The following is a 26,600-nucleotide window of genomic DNA, read 5'->3' as shown; positions in this document are numbered from 1 at the left end:
TAAGAGTAAGATTTTATATCCAGACAAAACCATAATTCAAAAAGATACATGTACCCCTATGTTCATCGCAGCACTATTCACAATAGCCAAGACGTGGAAATGACCTAAATGTCCATCGACAGATGAATAGATTAAGAAGACATGGTACATACATACAATAGGATATAAAAAAGAATGAAATAATATCATTTGCAGCAACATGGATGCAACTAGAGATTATCAAACTAGGTGAAGTTGAGTCAGAAAGAGAAAGACAAATACCATATGATATCGCTCTATGGGAGTTTGGAGTTAATAGATGCAAACTATTCCATTTAGAATGGATAAACAGTGAGGTCCTACTGTATAGCACAGGGAACTATATCCAATCTCTTGGGATAGAACATGATGGAAGATAGTGTAAGAAAAGGAAGGGGTGTGTGTGTGTGTGTGTGTGTGTGTGTGATCCCTGGGTCATGCTGTTGTACAGCACAGACTGGCACAACATTGTAAATCAACAATATTTTAATTAAAATATATATGGTTTTGTGTCCCCCTGGCTTTCTAGTTTAGGCTCGCATGACCTCTTAGATTACAAGGCCACGCAATCCCTAAGGATCCATCCCAAGGATGTATCATTTTACTTCCTATCTAGATAACTGTGGGCAGTGGTGGATGCAGTGGTTCATACCCTGGATAGTAGCACCACATGGCTCCACCACATCCCAGTGGCATGACCTGAGAGAGCCCTGATGGGTCCAAAATTGTCTAAAGCTCTTATGAAGCCTCAACACTGTGGTGATGGGCCAAGGGTAATTAGCACTGTGAACACTCACAACAAATGTCATCATTTTCAACATCACAGCAAAATACATTCTCTGGTAGCCTCCAGCCTCTTGGCGGGAGACCCAGTCCTGGCAGAACTTTCCTTAAACTTCTGATCTCTAAGGGAACCCGTCTGATGGCAGAATGGAGACAGCTGAGTGGTGCCTTCCATAGTCAGCATACATCAAGCTGAGTCTGAATAATTAGCCTCAAATTATTTCTCATTTATGTTATGTTAATGAAATACTATATTTGAAAAACTGCATTTATAAAGATGATTGTGAAATAAAATGTATCATTTAATCAAAAGATATTTTTCTGGATTTCCCGTTGTGGCGCAGCGGAAATGATTCCAACTAGGAACCATGAGGTTTCAGGTTCGATCCCTGGCCTCATTCAGTGGGTTGAGGATCCGGCGTTGCCATGAGCTGTGGTGTAGGTCTCAGACGTGGCTCGGATCTGGCATTGCTGTGGCTCTGGCATAGGCCGGCAGCTATAGCTCTGATTTGACCCCTAGCCTTGGAACCTCCATGTGCCACGGGTGCGCCCCTAAAAAGACAAAAGACAAAAAAAAAGATATTTTTCTTCTTTGGGATCCAAGTAATGTGGCCTGAGATATTTAGCTTAAGTGATAAGTGGGCTTCAGAAGTTGTAAGGAAGACCACATAGTTCTAAGGAAAACTCCCAACTTTGTAGTCTGGTGCCTTCTAACACTAACAGTTCAATGGATGTGGGTGTCAGACTCTGGGCAGCAAAAGCATAAGATCCTGGAGCATACAGAGCAACTATGCAGCACAGCTGGGTGATGAACCAGCATTTCCCTTTTCAGTTTCCCTTCCCATACAGCCCCAGATAACTCCAGGAGTTCCCTTGTGGCCTAGAGGTTAAGGATCCAGCATTTTCTCTGCTGTGGTAAGGGTTCGATCCCCGGCTCTGGAACTTCCACCTGCCATGGGTGTGGAAAAAAAATCCATCTCTTTTACAACGTAATAGACCAAAGAACTCTTCTGTACGTCTTCAGTACTGTCTACTGACACTGTAGACAGCACCTATAGTGTAGAGAGGGCCCTAGAGTCAGAGAAACTGGATTGAAATCTTTCTTCTGAAACTTAGTATTACATGACTATGTACCAGTTACATAGCCTTTCTGAACTGCATTTCCCTCTCTGTAAATGGGAACTGAAACACTGCCTACTGTGCTATGGATCTTCTGCATTGTGGATTAGGTAGCCATGCTCATGGCCTTGTACAGAACTTTGCACTTGAGTATTTGGCAAGTTTCAGCCTTAATGACTGTTATTATTCGTGACCCTATGATACATGTTTCCTTAACCAATCAGAGTTGCTGAGCTGACACTTCCCAAGTCCTGAGGACTCAGGGTCAGAGACCATGTCTTATGTAGGAGAAGCTGGGACAGAGGGAGTGAGAATGCTGGGGTCCCAAGCTGAGAACTGGACTGCTGGATGTCTATCTGACCAGCTACTCAGCCTGGAGAGCACAGCTGCCTTAGGGACTTCCAGGCCTCAGGTCCACCCTGACAATGGCAAATGCCTATTTGATTCTGCTTTTCATGCCTGCCTCCCAGACTTCTGACATCAATCTGAACCCAGTACACCTCCAGTGTTAACCCCTTAGTCATTCTGGGCAGACCATTTCCCCATCCCAGCAAAACCACAGCATGATTTAGTAACAAGGCTGTGTTGTTAAGAAAACAGTGGTATCTGCTTTCATACGCTGTAATGTGGCTGTGTCGACTGTAACCCTCTCCAGAGAGATTTTCTATTGAACACTGCAGAAGACAATGATTTTACCATTAAGGAGCTATAGAATCTGTATCATCTAGAAAATGGAAAAATTCACATTTTCAGTACACCTCACATCTGATGATGCCAGATAATTATGGTTCTTTGGTACTCAGATTTCTCTAATTACCCAAACACGACAGATTCTCTGAGGCAGAGTCACCAGAAGTTCAGGACACTTCAGCTTCTGATCCCTAATATAGGTCTCTTATAGGATCAGGGAAGGTCCCAGAAATTCTGCATTTGTGTATTTTATATTCTTTTTTCTTAAATAGAGCCTCTGAAGTTGGATGAGCTAACAGCGCCACAAAATTAGGAGCTGCCACCTGTAAATTCATTTTAGCTGTGGATTTTCCAAGTGAGAAGATAAAACAGTTTAACAAAAAGCAATCTAGTAACATGAACAATAATGAAAAAGGCAAAATCTACAGAAAGGATTGATGTTACAGGCAGGCTGTAAAAAATCCTGAAGAGATTTTTCAAGTGACTTTTAAGAGACCCGTCCCTTACCATACCTGTTAGAAATAGATTAACGCTTTTGATTTTTTTTATACTTTATTCTTCTCAAAGCATCTTTACATTCACACCTAACACCTTAGAAAGAGTTGCCTGGGTTTCTAGAGTCACTGTTATATGTTATTTCATTAAAAAAAAAAATCCAGTCTTGAATCTGTGTGAGTCCCATATCTGTGCATCTCAACTAGATGTCTACTTACACATATGTACACATATTCTCCTGGAAGCAAAATTCTAAGTAACTGAAATTCCTGGGAAAAGATGGGAAATAGAAAGGAAGAAAGAGGGACAACTGGATCCTTGAATTGTTATATTTCTCTGCAGGTTTTACCAGCAGATACATTGTAATTCCTATTAATTTTGAAAGGTATCATTGATGACTTCAATCCCAGGAACTGAATTCAACCCACCCAAAGAAGGGGTCGACTAAACAAGTGCTCTTCAGCTGTGTACTTACCGGAAATGCATTTAAATGATTGTTTTGTCCATGCCGATTCATAGTAATTAGTTCAGTAGAGAATAATAGTTTCTGAAAATATAAGCCTTCCCTTAACAATCACAAACTATTAGAAATAATACTGGAACATATAATATATATTGTACATCAGCTAATAATCCAGTCGTCAAATGTCCAATGGCCAGAAAAGATCACTAGAGCTCTCGGGAATCACTCAGAATTTAATAACCCATTTTAATGCTCATTAATTTGTATAATTCCAATTACATGGAGTAATACATAACTATTTTTCTGACTTAAAAAAGAATGCACAATTAATCAAGTCTTCTTTCTGGGCCATAGAATAATTTTGAACAGGAGATGTTAATACTTGCTTTAAAATGAGTGTCAAAAATAGTTTTATTATGCAAATATTCAGGAAGCATATTTTCCCTTGCATGGGCATGAAAATTCACATTTGAGCCTTATAATTACATTAACACATCAAGGGAATCATGCATGAAATTAGTGTTTCAAGATAAAAAGGGACCATGTGGGCAAGACCAGTGTCACGATGTCAAAAAACTGTAGCTGAAACTATACTCTTTGAACTCCCTTAATATTGTAACGATATGGTGACTTCACATTTTAGGTGTCATTGAAAAAGAACACATACCAAGGGCAACTCGAGCCGCAGATGCATCATAATTGATCCAGAAGGACACCCACGAGAGAATCGTAATTAGGATAGAGGGCATGTAAGTCTGGAGGATGAAGTATCCAATGTTTCTCTTCAACCGAAAGCTCAGTGACAGCCGAGGATAGGCACCTATGGTAAACAGACAGGAGTTACACTGGAGAAGAGACACAGCAGACAAAAAGTGTGCTTTGACTTCCATGGTCAACAGCATGCATCTGAAAAGCCCAGAACAGAGAGGCGGTTCGCAGCCTGCAATCTGCCTCCATCTGCCTGATGATATTCGTTGAGAAATTGGGAGAGGCATGATCTTCAGTCTATGCATCAGGTCATGACAAGGACCTCTTCTAAGGTTAAATATTCATCTGAGAACTATCTGACAACTAGCTGAGAAAACTCTGGGCAAACTTTTAGCTTTGAATATACAATAATGCCAAATATCTTGTTTATTTTTCAATTACGGGTCCCTTCTTCTCCACTGCAGACACGGGAGATTTGGCTCAAGGCTTTACTGAACAAAATGTTTTTGTTTTTGTTTTCCTTTTTATGGCTATGGTGTGGCATATGGGAATTCCCAAGCTAGGAATTGAATTGTAGCTATAGCTGGTGGCCTACACCACAGCCACAGCAATGCCAGATCCAAGCCAAGTCTTCAACCTACACCACAGCTTGTGGCACCACAAAGGCATCATTTTAAAAGGAAAGATAAACAGCACTATGTACACCTATATCTATCATTAGTGACCTTGACGAAGGGAGTACCACTCTGATTTCCAAACTACCTAATATCTGGGAATTCGACAAGATACTCATTCACCCAGAATTTAGAATTAAGAAAACTTATGGTTTTCTTATGTATTTGTTTAGTCAACTCTATTTCTTAAATGTGAAAGACCACTTGAAATCAATAAAAATTTTAGGTATTTACCCTATGCCCCTCCCCCCAAACCCCCATCTCATAATCGCACAGGTGGGAATGTTAAGTGGAAAAGAAAAAAGACATAAATAAGAGGATGGTCTAGGTTCTCAATTGGCTCCCAATCTGTCAGAGAGACTCATAGAGAATTGCCCTCAGTAAACCAGAAGTAAGGCCAAACTGGATATTCTAGCACATGAGATTTAGTGACACAGGAAAGGTTTCACAGTATCTGAACTGAGATACTCTTGAGTGAAGAAGAGTCTTTACAGGCAGGGAAGCAGAAGAGCCTTTGAGATAAAGGATCCACCAGGACCAAATGAAAATAAGCCTTTCAAGATGCCATGAGAGAGAGAGACCTCAGAATGTTAATAAATACAAGAATCATCAGAAATATCAAGACCTCTTCTTCTGGGCAAAGGATTTTTGCCACTTGGTGTACATCTTAGAGTGAATTAGGTTTTCTTGTAGCTCTGTTAGGAAAATCCTGACACTGGTATGACAAATGTCCTGATGCATGCTGTATCCATGGATAAAACTCCCCAAATGATCATAATGAGTGACTGATGATTTAAAGTTGAGAAGTAGTGAGTCAGCTGCACCAAGGCATAACCTTCAAAAGAAGCTTAAAAATTACAACAGAAAGGCACAGGAGCTCTAAAGCCTGTGTGCCAATGCAGATGTGGTCAGGCTACCAAGTAGATGCTGAGCCAATGGACAGAAGTACAGTCCCTGAACACGAGTGCATCGTTCCAATTCAGGGCTTCCTTGGCAAAACTATCTACTGAAGATGCTGATCTCAACCCTTTCTTCACAGATGCACTAAAATTGTGGCCATAAACAGGGCTCTGGATCTCTCATCCAGTTTAAATTAATAGTGCTCTCTAAGGCATTAATATTGTTGATGAACTCGTAAAAATATGGGCACAGAGTTATCATGTCATCTTTGTGGAGTGATAAGAGTCACTCAAATGCATCTATAAAGTAACAAGCTAATATTTTAGCAACTGCAGCAGAGCTGACCTATGCACATACATCTGTCCCCCCAAGGTGGCCACTGTGGGGGCTCTATCACAACTGCCTAGGGAGCTTTGTAAGCTCAGTGCTATTCTTGGGGTCTTTGTTATGCTGTCTCAATCATTTATCTACCTTTTTCTTTTTTCTTTTTTTTACTTTATAATACATCCTAAAGTTCAAATGGTGTTCCTATTTTCTCACTGCTATTACTAGTCACCTTAATTAATATACATTCAAAAATTCCACAAAGGAAAGGAAACATATGAAATAGGAAAAACAAAACGGAGTTCAAAAACTTTTTCAAAGATTGTCTCAACCAGGCAATGATTCTCTTTCTGATTCTCCGTGGTAAGGCCAGAATGTTGTAACCTGTGACTCTAGAACAAAGAGCAGGGGTAGTCAGAGCCAGGCTCAGGGCTTATCTGGGATATTCCTATTCTCTCAGGTCTTCACCTTCCTTGTGTGTAAAACTAGCGCAAGAATAATTTTTGAATAAGTGAAAAAATACAGATAAATTATACTCTATTAATTGCAAACTATTATTCTGCAAAGAGAGCCATAACAAAAATGAAAATACAAACTATGGAATGGGAGAAAATATTTGCAAATCATAGATCTGATAAGGAACTTGTGTCTAGAATATATAAAGAAGGTTTAAAAAAGTACACACAACCTAATTTAAAAATGGACAAAAAACTTGAAGGGACATTTCTCCAAAGAGTTAAGATCAGTATCCCTAAGCACATAAAATATGCTCAACATCTTACTCATTAGGGTAATGCAAATCAAAACCATACAGAGATACCACAGCATACTTACTGGGATGACTACAATCAAAAAGACGGACAATAGCTCGTGTCAATAAGGCTGTGAATAAATCAGAACCCTCATGTACTGCTGTGAGCAGGTTAAATGGTCCTGCCACTTTGGAAAACAGTTAGGCAATTTCTCAAAAGGTTAAACATAGTTACCTTATGACCCAGCAACTGCAATACTAAGTATATGCCTAAAAAGAATGAAAACGTATGTCCACAGAGAAATGTGTACATGAATGTTCACAGCAGCTTTATTCTGGATAGCCAAAGGTAGAAACAGACCAATGTTAATCAACTTTATGAATGGTTAGATAAAACATGATATATTCATGCAACAGAATATTTTGCAGCAAGAAAAAGGAATGAATATTGATGCATGCCACAATATGGATGAACCTTGAAAACATCATGCTGAGTGAAAGAAACCAGTCACAAAGGACCATAGAGTGTATGATTCCATTCATATGAAATGTACAGAACAGACAAATCTGTAGAAAGAGAAATTAGATCAGTAGTTGCTCAGGGTTAGGGGAGGCTAGTTGGGGAAAATGGGGAATGACTGCTCATGGGTTTCTTTTCATGGTGATAAGAATACTCTGAAATTGACTGTGGCCATGATTACATAATTCTGTAAATACACTATAAATAACTAAATTATATACTTTTTTTTTTCTTTTTAGGGCACTTGCAGCATATGAAAATTACCAGGCTAGAGGTCAAATCAGAGCTGCAGCTGCTGGCCTATGCCACGGCCATAGAAATGCCAGATCCAAGCTGTGTCTGTGACCTACACTGCCCCCCATGGCAATGCCGGATCCTTAACCCACTGAGTGAGGCCAGGGATTGAACCCACATCCTCATGGATACTGGGTTGGGTTCATACCCACTGAGCCATGATGGGAACTTTACCTCAGTGGGAACTCCCTGAATTACAAACTTTATTTTATTTATTTATTTATTTATTTTGCTTTTTAGGGCTGCAACTGCAGTATATGGAAGTTTCTAGGCTAGAGGTCTAATTGGAGCTGTAGCCGCCAGCCTATACCACAGCCATAGCAATGCGGGATCCAAGCCACATCTGCAACTTACACTACAGCTCACAGCAAAGCCAGATCCTTAACCCACTGAGCTAGGCCAGGAATCAAACATGCATCCTCATGGATACTAGTCTGGTTCGTTAACCACTGAGCCATGACAGGAACTCCTGAATAACTTTAAATGGCTAAATTTTAACTATTATGTATAGAATGGATAAACAACAACTCCTACTGTATAGCACAGGGAACTAACTATCTTCAGTACCCTGGGAAAAATCATAATGGAAAAAAATACAAAAAATAATATATAGGGAGTTCCCGTCGTGGCTCAGTGGTTAATGATCCCCGACTATAACCATGAGGTTGCAGGTTTGATCTGTGGCCTCGCTCAGTGGGTTAAGGATCCGGCGTTGCTGTGAGCTGTGGTGTAGGCCAGCAGCTACAGTTCTGATTAGACCCCTAGCCTGGGAACTCCATATGCTGTGGGTGCGGCCCTAAAAAAGACAAAAAGCCAAAAATATATATACGTATGTGTGTGTGTGTGTGTGTGTGTGTGTACAACTGAATTACTTTGCCATATAGCAGAAATTAACACAGCACTGTAAATCAACTATACTTCAAAAAATAAATTTAAATGGTTAAATTTTACAGTATGTAAATCATATTTTAATAACTTGGTTATAAGAAAAAGAATACCTACTACATGTATTTTAATGGAAATTAAATGGCTTGCTTCATTCATATCAAGTACCAGACATACTATCTGGCCCCAAATACACACTCAGTACAAGCAAGTTCCTTCTTTCTTTCCTCTTTCTCTTTCTAGGGTGACTTCTGTGTTCAGTATTCTATAATTTAAGTGTTTTTACCATTGAACATATTTTAAAAATTGTGTTGGAAGTCTAAAAAGCAATTCCAAAAGATGAAGGTAGATGAAGAGTTATTTTTGCAAAGATGATGTGGAGCAAAAATTCCTGAAGAAATTTGGCTTCTGTAGTGAGACATATTTCATAGGTCAGGAGCCCTTAAAAGGAAAATGATTTCATAGCAACAAGATGAGATGGTTAAACTCTCCTTTGGTACTGAGAGTTAAGTTTGCTCTAGTTCCACCAGTTTGGCCTGAGAGATTAGGGGCAGCATTTGGCTCATAAGGACAGATGAATGGTCTCTAAAGATCTTTCTAACAAGTCAATGAGAAAAAAAAAAAAGGAAATTTGTCTCTGGAATTTAAGACAATGAGATACAAGTGACAATTCCTTCTAACATTTCATATAATATCATTTCTAGACCTATAGTAGATGTTATAGACCCAATGAGTAATAATTTTATCACAGCGTTTTAGTTTAGGAAAAAACTAAAGCATGGAATTTACAAATGGACTCTGGAGAAAACTAAGTGCATGTATTAACAGTGTGACATGCAGACTTAAAAAAAATTGTTTCATAATCATAATTGAAAAGCAAACTAGGGAGTTCCCATTATGGCTCAGTAAGTTAAGGACCTGAGGTTTTCTCTGTGAAGATGTGGTTTTGATTCCTGGCCTTGTTCAGTGGGTGGGTTAAAGCTACGGCATTGCCACAAACTGCAGGGTAGGTCACAGATGTACCTCAGACCTGGTGTCACTGTGTCCATGGATGCAGTGTGATGCACTGTGTCCAGATGCAGCTCTGATTTGATTCCTGGCCCAGGACTTCCCTATGCCACAGGTATAGCCATTAAAAAGGCGGGGGCGGGGGGGGGGGCAAAATTGTATTTTGAAAGTTGATTTTTTTAAAAACAGAAGATCCATGTATCAACAGAAATATTTCATCATCATTCATTTTTTGATTGTTCTCTCTTTCTTTCTTCTAATCTTGGCAGAAGTATTTTGAAATAAAGTCAGAATATATCAGTCCAAATGTACCCCAGGAAAAAAGAAGAGAAATAAAAACACCATATAATTAAAGATATTAAGTAATCTGTTCTCTATGAATTTATAAAACATTTCAGTCTTTAAGCTCAACTAAAATGAAGAAGTTAGGAGTAATTTCAGATTTGGCAAAAACTGTACATACCAGTTTTTGTGGGTCAGCCGAATGTACATTTAAGACCAGTACAAAAGCTGAAATCCCAATCAAGTGATCTTGTGTCCAGAGTGATATTTAAGGGGTCTTTGATTTTTAGGTGCTTATACTTGTTGAAATAAATATAACACAGTATTTCTTTTAACCTAATACCCTTTCTATCTGCTATTCACATATTTTGCCATTTCCATAGCTTCTTATTGTTGCAATCAGGGACTCAGATATCCTGACTTAGAGCTTTATAGCACTTTCCTCAACAGGACACTATTCTGGATAAGTGTTTCCTCTCTATAATGTTATTATTTTGAAAAAAAGAATGAAATGATTTATGCTTTCTGAAATGTGACTGTAAAAAATGTATCTGAAAATGTTTTCTTTTTTATTCTCATGTAACTAATCATCTAAACTAAATAAGAATTAAATATTGAAACAACTGTAAATTTTTTTTCTGAGAAAATAAAGAGTGAAAAGTAAGCTATGGTGTTTGGGTGTTACGGAACAGGTAATTCTTCTATTGGAAACAACTAGGGAAAAGTGCACAAAATTTAAATACATCTCCTTCAAGGCACTGGAGGGATAACAAGCCAGTAAAAATCTGGGCCACAGTTTAGAACAAACTCAGAAGAACTCCGTGCTTCAGGTAGCTTAAGTTTTTGGAACAGAAAGATGAGAAACTAAGTAGAACATGTGACAGACTCATGGAACAAAGGGAGCAAAAGCTGGAGACAGACACTATCAAGCAGGGATTCCCAAGAGCTTGAGATTCCAAAGAGTCCAAGATGTAAAGATAAATCAGAAAGATTCAAGTGTGCACAAGCATTGACTCTGAACTCTGAATTACCCAAATCCCAGATAGTAAATGAAGCTTGTCTTGGATTGCTAATGCCTCTAGCTGCTTGACAGAAGAAAGCCTAAATCCTCTCTGAAGAAAGAAAACACCATTATAGATTTTGACTTATATTAACAATTTTCCATGTATAATAGTATCATATTAGACACAGATGAAGAAAGAATTGTTGAAATGTGAGATAAATCAAAAGACAATTTCCAGAGTAAAGCATGAAGACAAAAATAAAAAAATCCAGAAAGCAAGGTTAGATATATAGAAGATATATGGACAAGATTCAGTGTTGGAACCCTGGAAGAAGAAAAGGAGAGAGAAAATGGAGAAAAAGCAATGATGGCTGACAGTGCTCTAAAACTCCTGACTTCAAGACAAAGATTCAAGAAGATACACAAAGTCCAAGAAGAATAATTAGAAAACTATACCTTGGTACATCATAAATGCCAATGAAACAAAAAAAAGGGAGAAAAATTATAAAAGCATCTATAAGGGGAGAAAGAACAGATTAATTCGAAAGTGGCACCAATTAGACCAACAATAATCTTCTCAGTAGAAACAATGGACACCACAGAAAATGAGAATCTTCAAATGGAAAAAGAAAAATGCCAACCTAGCTTTCTGTAACCAGCAAATACACCCTGTAAGAAAAATTATGATATACAGATTTTTTAAAGCCTTAGAAGCAATCTGACCGGGATACTCACACTAAAGAAAGTATTTTTAGTCTTCTTTAGGCAGAAGGAAATATTCACAGATAGACTTGGAGGTAAAGGAAAGAATGATTAACAAAGAAATAAGGATATTTATAATTATATCTAAGTGATACTTTCCCGCATTTAATAATAATAATATGGTATAGGGACAAATATATATATATGTGTGTGTGTGTATATGCATATATATAATTATAATGCATAATGGCAAAAGAATACATTAAGTCAGAATTAGGAAATATGGAATCCAAGTGTACAAAGACCCCTGCAGTACTTGGTAAGATGTAAAAATACCACCTCAAATAAATTAGTAGAAGTAATAAATACTTCAGTAGAGTTGTTCAATACAAAATCATTGTATTCTTATATGTCAGCAAGAAATAAGAAGTTAAGGAAATTTCACCATCTATAATAAATCAGAAAATATCAAACATAGAAAGGTTTAACAAAGATGTGCAAGATTTCTACACAAAAAACCTCTAAAATGTTATTGAGACAAATTAAAGACCAAAAAAATGAAGCAATAAAATACTGAAAGACTTGTAACAATGCCACTTCCACTAAATAAACTAATGCATTCCTAATAAAAAGCCAAATCATTTTAAAATGAAAATTAATGATCTGATTACAAAAGTTACATGGAAATGTAAAGGGTCAAAAATAATAAAGTCAATAGAATATAAAAAGAAAGAGAAAGAAGGATCTGCTCCACTTTGAGCTACAGTGATTATGGTGAGGTCAGTGTACAAAGATGGATGAATAAATCCATGGCACAGAACGGAAAGTCCAAAACCAGATTCGTGCACAAACAATTTAAGACAAAGATGTTGCTGCAGAGCAATGGTGCTGTGGAAAATAACGAAAATTTCACACCATTCACAAGAAATCAGTTCCAGGTAGACTGTAGCTCTCAATGTAAAAAAATACATTTTTGTAAAACATTATAATCTGTGCAAGCTTGCATCCAGAATTTATAAGTAACTCCAATACATAATTGACAGAATTTTCACAAAAAAGAGTTGCACAGGTAATTCACAAGAGAGGATCTCCAAACAGCTATTAGGGAAAGGTGCTCGTCCTTATTAATATTCAGAGAAATGTAAGTTAAAACCACAAGACATCACCCAACACCCAACAGGTGACTTCCATGTGAAATATTATCAAGGATGTCATGGGGTAAAAGGAACCACACGAGCATGACTGCTGTGGATCTAGAGGGTAAAAACTACTCTAGAAAACAGGTTGGCATAATTGCGAAGCTTGAACATTCACTATTACACTCTAAGTATATGCCCTACATTCATGTGAGCATATATGCACCAAAAAAACAAGTACAAGGATGTTCACAGTGGCATTACTTATAAACCTCCACCTGCAGTAGAGTGAATGATGAGTAAATTGTTATGTATTCACACAGTAGTATTGCAAGGGAAAGAAATAAACCATATGATACAGATGGATTTCACAAACAATGTTTAGTTGAAGAAGGGGAGTTACAAAATAACTTAAACTCTATTATCTCATTCAATAAGGTTCAAAAACACAAATTTAACTCTACTATAACAAGAGCATGGTTTCCTTTGGGAAGGAGGGATATAAGGAACTTAGGATCATAGTGCAGATCTTGGAGTGCCCACAATATTCTTCTTTTTGACTTGATGGCAGTTACACAATTGTTGATTTTCTGATAATTCACTTACCTCTATATGGATACTTTAAATTTTTTTCTGTATGTGCACATACAGACAAGTTATAAAAATTATCATCAAAGTCATAAAAATCTATATATAGAAGTCTTTGTATTAAAAAATAAGCATGAGAAAAATTCTAATCCTTCCTAGGAGTGCCTTGCATAATTAATTACATTCTATGTTTGACAATCTACTTAAAATTCTCCCATTTTTTTTAATGAATTGAGATCTGTTTACTTTAAGGTTACTCAACTTGATATTTTTGGCACATCCTAAATACCTAGCAACATATATATATTTCTTATATTTAGCTAAACAGAAATTAGATAAAACAGTGAGAGTCCTTCCTTTATGGAGATTCTGCTTAAGTCACTGGCTTAACTGCAGTACTCATAAAAATGATATAATATTTGCTTTGTGAAGTATTTTTGAAAGACATTTTCAGACCCTAAGTTTTAAATAATGATGCCTTGCTTATCTAGAACAGGTTTCAAAGTTAAGTTCAGTACAAATTTCCTACACCTTTCCCAAAGCTTATACAGCAGGGCAATATCTTTTCAGCTTTCAATCAAAATAGTTTCAAAGAATCTATAGTTGCACTTATTTAAAAAACACGTTTTCAGTATTTTCTGAAATATGCCTGTTTTCAGGTTTGGCTCTATCCTACAGTCTGTCGATGCCAAAAAATAATCTGAGTATTCACTTCGTAAACTCTTTCAATAAAAAATCGTTCTGAGTCAAAAAGGAATATTGGTAATAGATTCAGGACTTTCCAAGAAATTCAGTGGCTTTTAACAGTGACTGTTACACAATGGGTCTAATGAAAATTTGGGGTTTGGGTATTTTGTGGGACCCCTGAGCACATGGTTATGAACAAATAAATTAATTCAAAGGAAGTTAAATGAATGCCATGTATACATGTGAGTAAGAGCAATGCTATCTGACAACTGACAGAGGAATGATACATCCCGTGTGTGAATTCAAAACTTTCCAAATGAAATAGATAACTGGTAGGAAGGCCAATCAGAGGCATTGGTGTTTCAACTGTCCATTCAACTGGATATGGAGAGAAAAGCAGTGGACATTCCCTTTCCCTCTCTGATCCAGAGTCCAACCTCTCTCCTGGTTCATGCCAGCCTTTGAATGACCCCCTTCATCTACAAGATCCTCAAAGAGGCAGAATGAGGGAGCAGTGGGTGAGACACAGAATTTAACCTGTGTGACCCTGAGAAGGAGCATCTCCAGAAATCTCCAGAGCGTTGGTTTCCTAATCCCTTGGAGAGAATTCTCTTTCAGGCTAGAGAGTCCTTCCACCCAGTTTACTGACTGAAATCTTATTAATTCAGAACACTTATGGAAAGGAAAATACACGAATATAGTATTTAATTTTGAAATAGTGTTTTTAAACAAAGTGGCTTAGAATATTTCTACATAAATAAATGAATTGTTTTATTTTATTTTTTTAGCTGCACCCAAGGCATATGGAAGTTTCCAGGCCAGGGAACAAATCTTAGCTGCAGCTGTGACCTACACCGCAGTTGCACTGATGCCAGATCCTTAACCTACTGCATCACAGGGAAAACTCCAAATTAATTTTAAAGTGCAGGACTTTTGCAGGATGGGAGATTTATAACTGACTGATGTGGAGCCAGTGGTAACACCCTGCAAATGCCAAAACTTCATGAGCACTGAAAGAAGACGTGACATCGTGTTCTGATCACTTGATGACTCTTGGCAGAGTTTAAATATTCACCCCAAGTCTGCAGTGAATATATTTTCTCCAGATATGTGTAGGATATGTTCTACCACACACATAGTTAAAAGAAAGACAGAAATTGTACCAAAAAAAAAAAAGTGTCCTGAGTACTTTTGGGCAAGAGGATCTAAGAAAGCTGTTCTAGGGGACTGCAGCTTCCCACAGAAGCACTGCACCCTCCTAATCGGGCATTCTGATGAGGCTGCATGAAAATGCAAACAAAAGTCCTCCAGGCAGCATCTTCTAGACAAAAGCACTTCTGCCCTGAGAGAAGACAAGCCCCGAGTTGTGAGCAGACCTTTGCTCACATCACTTGGAGAGCAGAACAGTTTGAATTCTAGTTTTCAAAGCAATGACTCCTTTTCTTCAACATAGCACGGGGCAGTTTTCTTAGTTGTGAAAACTATTCCTTAATGATCAGCCCATGTGCCTTCTGGCCTCACCACCCACCCATGGTGAGCACCTCTGTGCCTCTGAGCGTAGACAGAGCCTGCAGGCACTGTTGCAAGATATCTTGCAACCCAGAAATGCTGGCACCGTATGAGGCTGGAACTTCAAACTTCAGGCTCCTGTCTCTATCAGTGTATCACTTGGCTCTAGAAGCTGAGGTAGAGAGGAGGGAAGCTGGTCCAGGGAGGGCTGCCACATTCCTGGGGTGTGACAGGCATCCAAAGGGGAGGGGCAGGGACAGGGGCAGCCAAGACCATGACCAAAACAGTTTCTTACCATGGGAGGTGCATCCTTGCGGACTCAAGAGGTGCCTGGTTGTCCAGCGGCAGTCACTGCAGCACTACAGAAATGCAGAGCTGCCTCCTAACGTGGCCAGGCAGGCATGCCTGGGCAAAGCAGGGGCAAAAGCCCTCCCATAGGAAGCAACATCTTGATGAAGCTAAAGAATGAGTTGAAGGTGTCCAGGTGAAAGAAGGCAGGTGGCTGAGGGTCAGGGGCATGCAAACTAGAAGCAATAGGTGGACAATGCAGGCCCATGGGCTTTGTAAATGTCCAGCCAGGACAGGACTTATTCCTACCCCTTCATCACGGTTTATGCTACATCAACAGGAGGAAGCTGAGATGAGAGATCCCAGCTCTGCCCTTACTGAGCATTATAACCGAGAATTTGCAGTCTTTATCATACCTTACAGTTTATGAAGCACTGTTGCTCATTATCTCAGCTACAGCACAGCATTCAGTAAGAACACCAGAAAGCACTGCCTGTTGTGAGAGATGTGGCTGGAATGTAATAAAACCTCAGCAAGACCAGACAGGAGAGAAGATACCTCCTCAGTCTTTGGACAGTTGAAACAAAGATGACAATGAAACCAGGCCAGGGCAGTCTAACAGATGATATCAGGAGCAGATGACTGTGTCTGAAGAGGCATCACCAACAGCAGGTGTATGAGGTCCTAGCCCAGGGCTGAACACCAGACCAGAAGAGGGAGAAGATCTCTTACTTTTGAGAGAACAGCACCTGCTCCCTCAGGTATTCCTTCCTTCCCTTTTTTCCTGCCTCCAAGGCCTCTGATCTGCTAAGAATGAATCTGTTGTTACCAAACAAGGGTTATTTCGTTTCACTCTCTGTCTTTTACTTTCTTGATACCCAGCACAGAGAACATCTCCTGGTCAGGAGCTGCTTCCCACCCATCTAAGTTTTTCCATCCCCTTGAGATAGAGAGACAAGGGGTACAGAAGGTGATAAATCATTGATGATGGTCCATTTTTGGATGACCCAGCACTGTGAGTCAGCAGCAGGGTGTTTCCCAATGACAGCATCTTGGCCCAGGCAGCCAGTGTCCCTTCAGGGGGCATAAGTGGATGCAGGACTCACCTGTGGCAAAGACAACATTTCTGGAGACCAGACGATGCTCCACAATGGAGAACTGTGGAAGCTCAATCCTTTCCACTCCGGTAACAGCCTTGTCACCACCACGCCAGTAAAATTCAATGTCGTCCGTGGTGTAGCCATCTGCCGTGAGAGAGAAGCATGGTCATGGCAGAAAGGAAGCAGCTTTTTGTCTAAATCAACCATTACTCATAAAATGGAGGTAACAGCTTGCCCTATTTGAAGCAGATGTATTTGACATGCTTACCTATAAGAAGTGTCATCAAAGAACTAACTTTAGGACATTCTTGTGTTAACTTCTGGTGTTGATGTGGACTAGGCTGGGGTTGAAAAGCAGAGAAAGTGGGGAGACAGAGCGCTCTGACCAGAGTTCTGCTGCAAAACCTAGTTGTAGGGCTGGCCTGGACTTTACGTAAAAATGAATTAAAAATATATCTATAGTGGAGATCCCTCATGGCTCAGCATGTTAAGGATCTGGCATTGTCACTGTTGTGGCTAGAGTGGCTGCTGTGGCAAGGGTTCAATCTCTGGCCCAGAAATTTCTGCACGCCTCAGGTGTGGTCAAAAAAACCCCACATATCTATAGCACTGAATAAAATGGTTGTAAGAAAAAATATCTCAAGTATGAAGAATCCTGGAAAGGCAACTCTCTTAAAAGCTAAAAAGTTAAAAACTGACGGTGAATTTGATCAATCAACATTTGATAACATCAGGCACTTTTGGATGGTTTCATGAGGTGTTTCTGGCCATGAGCTTTGCCATCCTTGGAAATGTCTTTTGCCAGGACACTCTTGGTCCATAGAGATTCCACAGTGGTCCCAGCAGAAAGAGCAGTGGTCATTTGCCACATGATAGCTCCCAAGCTGGCTCTCAGCATGGTCTCATGCTCACTCAGTAATCAATCAATGCTTCTTGAGAATGACTAGATATAGCATCTGATGTTATTTGTATCACCCAGGAGTCTTCTAAAGAATCGGGTCAACTTTAAGTGGTAAAGCAGAAAAATAACCTGACTACAATGGACTGATTGATTTGAACATACATTACGACTAAAGGCAGACACTAAATATTTGACATAAGACAAACAGACCAAAGCTGTGGTTATGAGTGCCCACCACAGTTTCTGCCCTCTCCCTGGCTGCATCTGTCCTTTTCCCTTCCTGGATCACATGGTCGCACCCTCTGTCTCTACCCACCCCTTCTCACTTCCCTCACTCCATTCTCACCCAATGGCCACGGCGACCATTAATAATCTTAACATGCATCTTACTGAGCCACTTTTCTGCTTAAAAACCCTCAAATGTTGGAGTTCCCTTCATGGTTCAGCAGAAACTAATCCAATTAGCATCCATGAGGATGTGGATTTGATCCCTGGACCCACTTAGTGGGTTAAGTGTCCAGGGTTACCATGAGCTGTGGTATAGGTCACAGACATACCTCAGATCCTGCCTTGCTTTGGCTGTGGTGTAGGCCGGCAGCTGTAGATTCCATTCAATCCCTAGCCTGGGAACTTCCATATGTGGCGGGTACAGCCCTAAAAAGCAAAAACAAAACAAAACAAAACAAAAAAAGGCAAAACAAAACAAAAACCCTCAAATGTTTTCCCAATGCAAAGCAAGTCCAAAGTCCCTACAAAGACTCCAAGAACCCAGAGGACTAGCCCTATGCCCATTGTTAAGTACATCCAACCCCGCCATCTCCCACCCAGCCCAGCCTTCTGGCTGTGGCTCAGACCAGCCTGCTGTGCCTAGGGCTCAGATGCCCCCTGAGGGGACATTCATATCTTCAAGTGATTCATTCTTCCATATGTTTGCATCTTGACTTTAATGCAACCTTTTGCACATATTGTTCAAGTCACCAGCACACTAGGAGAATCCCTCTACCATTCAAATGCCTGAATCATGAATTCTGTGAGGGGGCAGGACCTCACACCGCAGCAGCCTGAAGGAATCTCTTTGACAGACAATCTTCCTGCCCATTCTCTGCTCCGAGTCAAATATCACAGTAACAGAATCTACATACTCCAAGTCCACTCACTCTGTGATCATAGCTGGAATAGGAGCTGCTTCCTCATTTAGGTACCAAATTTGCCATCCTGAAACATTCATCAACTCATTGGCGCTCTGCTCTCTGGCCATACAGAATCTATTTAACTTCCTAATGCAGCTCTTCAGCTACTGGGAAACCATCATCTTTGCCCTGAGTCCTTTGTCCTTTATGCTGAATGTCCTCAGATGTTTCCCCCGGACATCACTCGATGTGATCTCAGGTCCCTCATCTTCTGAAAACACAGCTCTCAGAAAACATGGCAGTGATGTCTTATGGAAACAAGGGGCAGAGTGAGGCCAGCATCATCCAGGGGTCTAAACACAGGCCTGTGCTCAGCGAGGCTTCCCAGAATTTGACTCACCAAGGCCTTCGCTTCTCACTTTAAATGCATTAAATGTACTGCAAAGTCAGTTGTGCGTATCCAGAAAAAAAAAAATCAGTAGAAATACAGGCAAGCCTAAATCCAATGGAGATTAATGATAAATGAATCTACAGCTGGCCACATCCAGATAGGCTGGGGGATGTGGTCTAGGAAGCAGGTAGGACGTGTGGCTACAGTTCTCACCCCTCACTGAGATGTACCACTCAACCTTAAATGATCAATACAGCATCTGAGTACTATTCCAATTGAATAAAATTGCCAGGATGCAGAAATAGCTTGCTGGTAAAGCTGAGCTCCTGATGGGAAATGAATTTTACTCCAACTGCATGGGGTCCCAGAAGCACAGCCACTGGTGCGTGACAAAGCCCTTCGTGAGAAACCACCTCAGTGTTCACTCTCTTCTCACTGAAAGGACTGAGATGGGGAAGCATCTATTTTCTTTTATTTTTTTATTTTTATTAAAAAAATTTTTTTGGCTGTGTCCAATGGCATACAAAAGTTCCTGGGATGAAACCTGAGCCACAGCAATGACAATGCCAGATCCTTAACCTGCTAAGCCATCAGAGAACTCAGTCTGTCTTCTTTTATTTCAGCACAGCAAACAGACTCTCTTAGTCAGATTAGAGTGGAGAACTCTTTTATACGGAGCCTCTGTCTCTCTCTGTTTCTGCCTCTCTCTGTCTCTGCCTCTCTCTGGCTCTGTCTCTCTATCTGCCTCTCCTATCACTCTGTCTCTCTCTGGCTCTGCCCCTCTCCATCTTTCTGTCTCTATCTCTCTCTCTTTCTCTCTCACCCTCTGTCATGGAAGTGAAATTTGTGGAGTGGAGGATTAAACCTCTTATCTTGAAGATAGTTAAAAACTACAATGAGAAAATTACACATGCCTTGTCAAATAATGATAAGAAGGCTAAAACACAAAGTGTATGAACAAGAAATACAGATACACACAGCTTTCAATCTCCAGAGTGCAGTTCTGCTCGTCCAAGGGATATCTTCTCAGGTCCATCATGCATGCTGCAGTCGTGGTGATTCTGAAACACACAGAGTGAGGGCATATATTACAGGTGAAATGAGAAAAAGAGCAGAAAAACTGCCTTGAGATAAACACTGAGTAACCCTCAGGTAGGACCCCTTCCCAAAGCACATCTGATTAAACATATTTCATGATAGATAAGTTTCCATCATACTATAGGCCAGCTTTCTCCAAAAAAGCAACACAAGAACTTCAAATCCTATAAAATTATTCATAGAATCTTGCTGGCCTCTCAAGGTCAGAGAAGGGGGCTCCTTAGGAAGCTCTTATCTTCAGATTTTATTCTGCTTCCTTGTCTAGTGATTCTCTATCCTTTCTAGCACAGAGAAAACTTAGCTGCAGTAACAGCATTGATTAGATTAAAAGTGAATCCTTTGACTTTCAATATGAAGCATTCAGGTAGCTACTAATCCACAGGCTACACTTTGGAGCTCTGAGCCAAGTTTCTACTTGATCCTATTCTGGGACTGCTGTCTGTTGGGCTAATGCTCCAGGGCTTTTCACCACAAGATCATCTATCTTCTCAAAGAGAATATTTGGCTTCTACTTTATCGATTATGAACCAAAATTGAATGGGTTAGCTTCCCTTGGGGTCAGCTGCAGCCATGAAAAGAATTTATATCATGGCCCAAGGACAGTTAAGCCTCTACCGCATCGTATACTGAGATAAACCACTTCCAGAAACGTCAAGTTCATTTCCTACTCTGCCTAAAGCCTCATTTTAAGGGAAACCAATATTCCCAAAGCCTCTGATGAAAATGCAATGATTAGGCCATCACGTTTAACACCTGCTTTTCCTAAATTCTACTCCTTCTGCACAGTCACAGTCACAGCTATCCAGACTGGCGTTGTAAACAAGGGGGTCTTCCTGGACCTGATCCCCCCAGCCCCCGCTATATTCTCCATCTGTCTCTTGGCTATAGGAAAACTTTAGCCTCCTAAGCCTTCCCAAAGAGTAAATTTAATTAGAGAAATGAGAAAATGCAGAAAGAAAGGAAAACAGTCAAGCAAGTCAAAATAATAGTAGTTTAGCCGTTCAACAAAGTCAAGAACCTTTAGTTTCTCCTCAAGGGCCGGAGATATTATCCTGAGCCCTGAGCTATGTTCTGTGAGCTGTTCTGCAGATACTGAAACCCCTACCAGGTAAAAGAAGTTAACTGAAGGCTGCCTACCAGCACACAGACCCCAGACTGGTTGGAACTATCACCAATTGATGATGTTGACTCCCAATGCCCTCACCACCAACCAATCAGAAAAATGCCCAGGAACTGATCAAACACCCCACAACCCCCTTCCTCACCCTGTCTTTACATACTTTTCCCTGACAGCCTTCTAAGAGTTTGGGCCTTTTAAGCACCAGTTACTTGGACTCCTTGCTTGGCACCTGCAATAAACGCTGCGCTTTCCTTCCCCACAACCCGATGTCAGTAGATTGGCTTTAATGCATGAGGGCAAGTGGACCCAAGTGGTTCAGTAACAGGGTGAGTCACTGATTCACGGACAGCCAACCATCAGCTGCTCAAGAATCTACAATGTGTCCTGAGTTGAAAGGGAGAATGGAGCTCAAGGGTTTCTCTTCTCAAATGAATTCATGATGAGAATGGAGCTAAACTTGCAAGTTCACGAATGAGAGGTTTGTGATGCCATTTTCAAACTGGAAAGTGAGGCAGGATAAAGCATATCAGAGGTGGAGAAAATGCAGAGAGTCAATGGTTGAGGAGATATCAGTACCAAGGCTGGGCCGCAGCACACACCTTGCAAGATAAGTGCCATGCATCACAGGGAGAAGCATCTCAGAACTAGTGTGGAAGCTGTGCAAATGGTAGACCAGGCTGTGCTCATTCATTAGTGGATCATAAAAATGAAGATGTAGGAATTCCCATCGTGGCACAATGGACTCAAATCCGACTAGTATCCATGAGGATGCAGGTTTGATCCCTGGCCTCGCTCAGTAGGTCAGGGATCTGGTATTGCCATGACCTATGGTGTAGGTTGAAGACATGGCTCAGATCCTGCATTGATTTGGCTGTGGTGTAGGCTGGCAGCTGTAGCTCTGATTCGGCCCCTACCCTGGGAAACTCCATATGCCATGGGTACAGCCCTAAAAAACAAACAAACAAAGAATGAAGAAGTAAGAATGTCTCCTCCTGAGATTCAGAGAGTTACCTTGAACTCACAACAACAATTTAGGCTCCACCTTTCACAAAGGCTTCAGCTTTCTCTGGAGAGTCTTCCTTGTGAATATTTACAACAAACCTACCACCTTTAGGCAATAGGAGCATATTCCCTAACAGCAGATCTTAACCAAAACACCTGGCAAACATCAGGCATGTGCCAACTATGTTGGGCTCATTCCATTTAACCTAAATGCAGGTGATAATGAAATAGGAGTAAAGCACTGGGTGAAGCAGCAAGTTGAGGAAAGTTCTACTTTTCAGTGGCTCAGAAGAACAGTGGGGGAAAATGTCAACCTATTTGGCAATCACAGGTCAATGCCAAATAGCACATGAGTGCCATGCAGACATATAAGATCCACACCAGTGGTGAAAGTGTGTCCTTCCCAAAAGCCATAACACTTCTAATGTTCATTCCAAGGTAGATTACATTCTGGCCAAAGTCAACACATGGCTCTTTGGTATATTTTTCTACAGTATCTGACTTCCTAGCCAACCAAAGAGCCAACCTCACACTTTGAAATTCTGGCATGTTTTATGGCAGCTTGTCAACCTGACATCCATACAAGAGGCCCATATCACAAAATTAGCATGAAGTTCTACTAAAATTACAAATTTCGTGAAGAGGAGAAAAAGAGCTCTACCAGAAATGTTCAAGTTTTTATATTTTCCTACAAATTTTAGTACCTATTCACTTGAAGAGATTCAATAATTGAGATTACTTTTTGTTTGTTTGGTTGGTTTTTTTTGGCCATGCCCATGGCATGCAGGAGTTCCTGGGTCAGGGATCGAACCTGAGCCATAGCAGTGACAACGCCAGGTTTATAACCCACTACCCCACCAAAGAACTCCAAAATATATTCAACTTTTAAAAGCTTACCCAGGGAATAAGGTTCTCATTTTCAAAGAAGAGCAAATATGGTAGAGAGATAGGTTTATATATATATACACACACTTTGATAGGTCATAAACATATATCTCATATGTATGACAAGTTGGAAATGTAATATGTAAAGGGAGAAAATAAATATTGTAAAGCTACACTTACTGTAACAGTAGTGATATTTCACCCACTGTGAAACAGGGTCAAGGTTAGCAGGTAGTCCTGCTATTGCAAGTGATACATCCCTAAACATAACAGTTGAAAGTATGAAGATTCAAGGCATAAATTGTGGCTTATAAGGGGAGCATTATCCTCACAAGTTTAAAATCCTATTTGGAGACACCTGACCTCTTTGGACACCACCTGGAAACCACTCCAGGAAAGAACAGCCATGAGCACATCAAAGGGCTCTTTCTTTGTCTCAATTATATCAAACTTTTGAGATGTACTTTGGTATCAGCACTTCCTTCCTTCATTCATTTATTTATTTTCATTTATTTATTTTAATTTTATGCCTGCACCAGCAGCATATAGAAGTTCCCAGGTGGGGGACTGAATCCAAGCCACAGCTGTGGCAATGCTGGATCCTTTAACCCATTGCACTGGGGCCAGGGATCAAACTGGTACTTATGCAGCAACCTGAGCTACTGAAGTCAGAGTCTTAACCCACTGTGCCACAACATGAACTCCTGCATTTTTTATTTTTTTAATTTCTTGGCCACACCCATGGAATGTGGAAGTTCCCAGGCCAGGGACTGACCCTGCACCATAGCAATAACCAGAGCCACAGTGGTGACACCACTAGATTCTTAACCCGCTGAGCCACCAAGGAACTCTAGCACTTCCATTTTTAAATTCCCACCAATTAAAAAAGAATAAGGGCAGATGCAAATGCTTTGTATCATTGCACAAACACAGATTTCTCCACAGACTGCCTGGAAAGGCCAGAGTGGAAACATCGCCCGTGGCTAGTCAAGACACATTTACCACCATGTACACTTGCCTGAAATGTCTGCTTGTCACCTGAGGTACAAGTAAGTGCTCCTGCCCTTGCTGGGAAGGGGGGGTCTTTGAGTGGAACCTAGGACCCACACTTAGTGAATCATAGGACAACGCATACAACCTCTTCCCCACTTGTATGAATATTTTAGATTCATGTTAACACCAAGGAGAACAAAGGTTAAAATGTCCTTGACTAGTTCTCTCAGAACCTTCCAGGACTGAAGTATCTCAGCCCCAGCTGTCTCTCTTCTCACTACCTCTGCTTCCATGTCATTTCACTTAGAATCATCAATAGTTGGAGTGTCTTCTATTTGCTGAATTGCAGGTACCTTGTGTGTCCTCAGGTGAGCCTGGAGCAGGGCTGGGACCCTTGTCCACAGCCATCAGAGCCTAGAAAGGCACGACATGCTCATGGCAAGTGGCCCCTAAATACTCAAGGAACAAAAATAACTTTGAAGAGATGGGAACCAGGCAGAACAAAAGTTTGGAACTCAAGCCAAATTTGGGAAGAAAAAGAGGTAGCTTGATCTGATCCTTCTGGGTTTTAATCCCCCACATCTAAGAGCCAGAGGGGCACCTGCCCTCTCACAAGCACTCCCAGCGGGAGCTCTGGCCTTGCATGTTTACTGACCCTCTGAGAGCTGCCCTAGGCTCATTGGCCAAGATGCTTGGATGACAATCCATGTGCTGAGAGCCTAGTGGTCTCTGTGCATCCTTCTGCTGCAGAATAAATCCTTGGCAGGCCGATGTTGCAACATCCATGGCCATGAGATCATAGAGTCCTAGTCCTTTGATCACCTCCTATGGGACTTCTGCCTTGCACTAGGCATGCCCAGGTGTCTGAGAAGTCTGAGCAATGGCTTTCATCTATGCCTGTGGGACAGCAGGCCCTCCTCATCCCACCCCCACCTCCCCACCTCCCACTTTATAGGTAACCACTTAGCTCTCTGCCACTGCTCCCTGGTAACTGTTACTCATCTGCATGCCTGGCTTCATTCCAGGTGCACCGGGCAGCAGAAGCCTCTATCATTTTTTCTAAGAATAGAAATTCCGATGCTAGGATTAAGGACCTAATCAAATGATTCAGACCGACTGAGCATCCTTCTAAAGCAAGTGCTTAGGATGCAAGGCTGAGAAGGCACAGAACATAAGCCAACATTTAAGGTGCCCCAATTTGTACTTTATTTTACAAAAATGTAAGAGGACACATTTGCAGAAATGTCCAAAGGCCTTTGCCATGCAGACTCATTGAGGATGCTGCTGGGAAAATCGCTGTAATAAGTTAACTGTGTTGGCAGCCCCACTCCCTCACCCTTCCCAGTACCCACTCTCTCTGCCATGTCATTTTGCAACTCTTCTCACTTAAGAGGAGCCATCCGTCCCTCATGGACATGGGTCCATTCTGTGCCTTGCTTTGTCTGACCAGAACATGTGGACTGACAGTGTGTTGGTCCCAAGCTTAGCCCCCCAGAGGCATTCTGTGTTTCTGGTCTCCTTTAGCTTCTACCTTTGCTGTGAGAAAAACACGCTCGGATAAGTGTGCTGGTCCTAGGAGAAGGAGGATGGACAAAGAGGGCAGAGACCATCCATCCCTGGGCCTGCAGGTGAACCAGCCAGAATCAGCAAAGATGCTCATTAATCACCCAGCTACATAAGCAATGCATGCTTATTATCACCTGACATTGAGGCTTCCTAGCTATTTGTTATTCAGCCACGTGGTGGCAACATAACAGATACAACAGTCAACACAAGTAACTACACATAAAGAAAAACACAAATTATCTTGCAAATAAATAGAATAACAACCTAGTACTTCTCAGGAGTGCCCTAAGACAGCGAAGCCCTGAATCAACAGCATTTTCCTACAATGGGCCCATTTACTCCTGGATTTCAGCATAAATCCACTTTCACTGTAGGGACATCAATCTTAGTGAAATGAATAGTCATGTAAGGCAAATGAGACAGACAGGCCACCTCCTGATTTTTTAAACCATATGGTGATAAAGCAATGCAAAGGCCCAAAGAAAGAGCAGCAATGATGAAAACCAAAACAAAAAGAAAAGTATGTGCCAGACCCCCGAGCTCCTGCCAGGAACAGAACTGTCCAGGTGGGTGACTGAGAGAGTTTC

General features: G+C 40.8%; 1 protein-coding gene across 5 annotated transcripts in view; it reads right to left on the bottom strand.

Moving 5' to 3' along the window:
* Positions 1 to 26,600, bottom strand: part of GABRB3 (gamma-aminobutyric acid type A receptor beta3 subunit) — a 340,074-nt gene that overhangs the window by 15,972 nt on the left and 297,502 nt on the right. For all 5 annotated transcript variants that reach the window (XM_021098613.1, XM_021098607.1, XM_021098629.1 and 2 more), the window contains 3 exons: positions 20,328 to 20,410; positions 16,934 to 17,071; positions 4,236 to 4,388 (listed from right to left, as the gene is read on the bottom strand). In XM_021098613.1, the coding sequence (XP_020954272.1) occupies positions 4,236 to 4,388; positions 16,934 to 17,071; positions 20,328 to 20,410 (374 nt within the window). The remainder of the gene's footprint in view (positions 1 to 4,235; positions 4,389 to 16,933; positions 17,072 to 20,327; positions 20,411 to 26,600) is intronic.

Source organism: Sus scrofa, chromosome 1, assembly GCF_000003025.6.
Source record: "Sus scrofa isolate TJ Tabasco breed Duroc chromosome 1, Sscrofa11.1, whole genome shotgun sequence".
NCBI classification, from domain to species: Eukaryota; Metazoa; Chordata; class Mammalia; order Artiodactyla; family Suidae; genus Sus; species Sus scrofa.
Note: the sequence above shows the minus strand (reverse complement) of the source record. Positions and strands in the feature narration are given on the sequence as shown.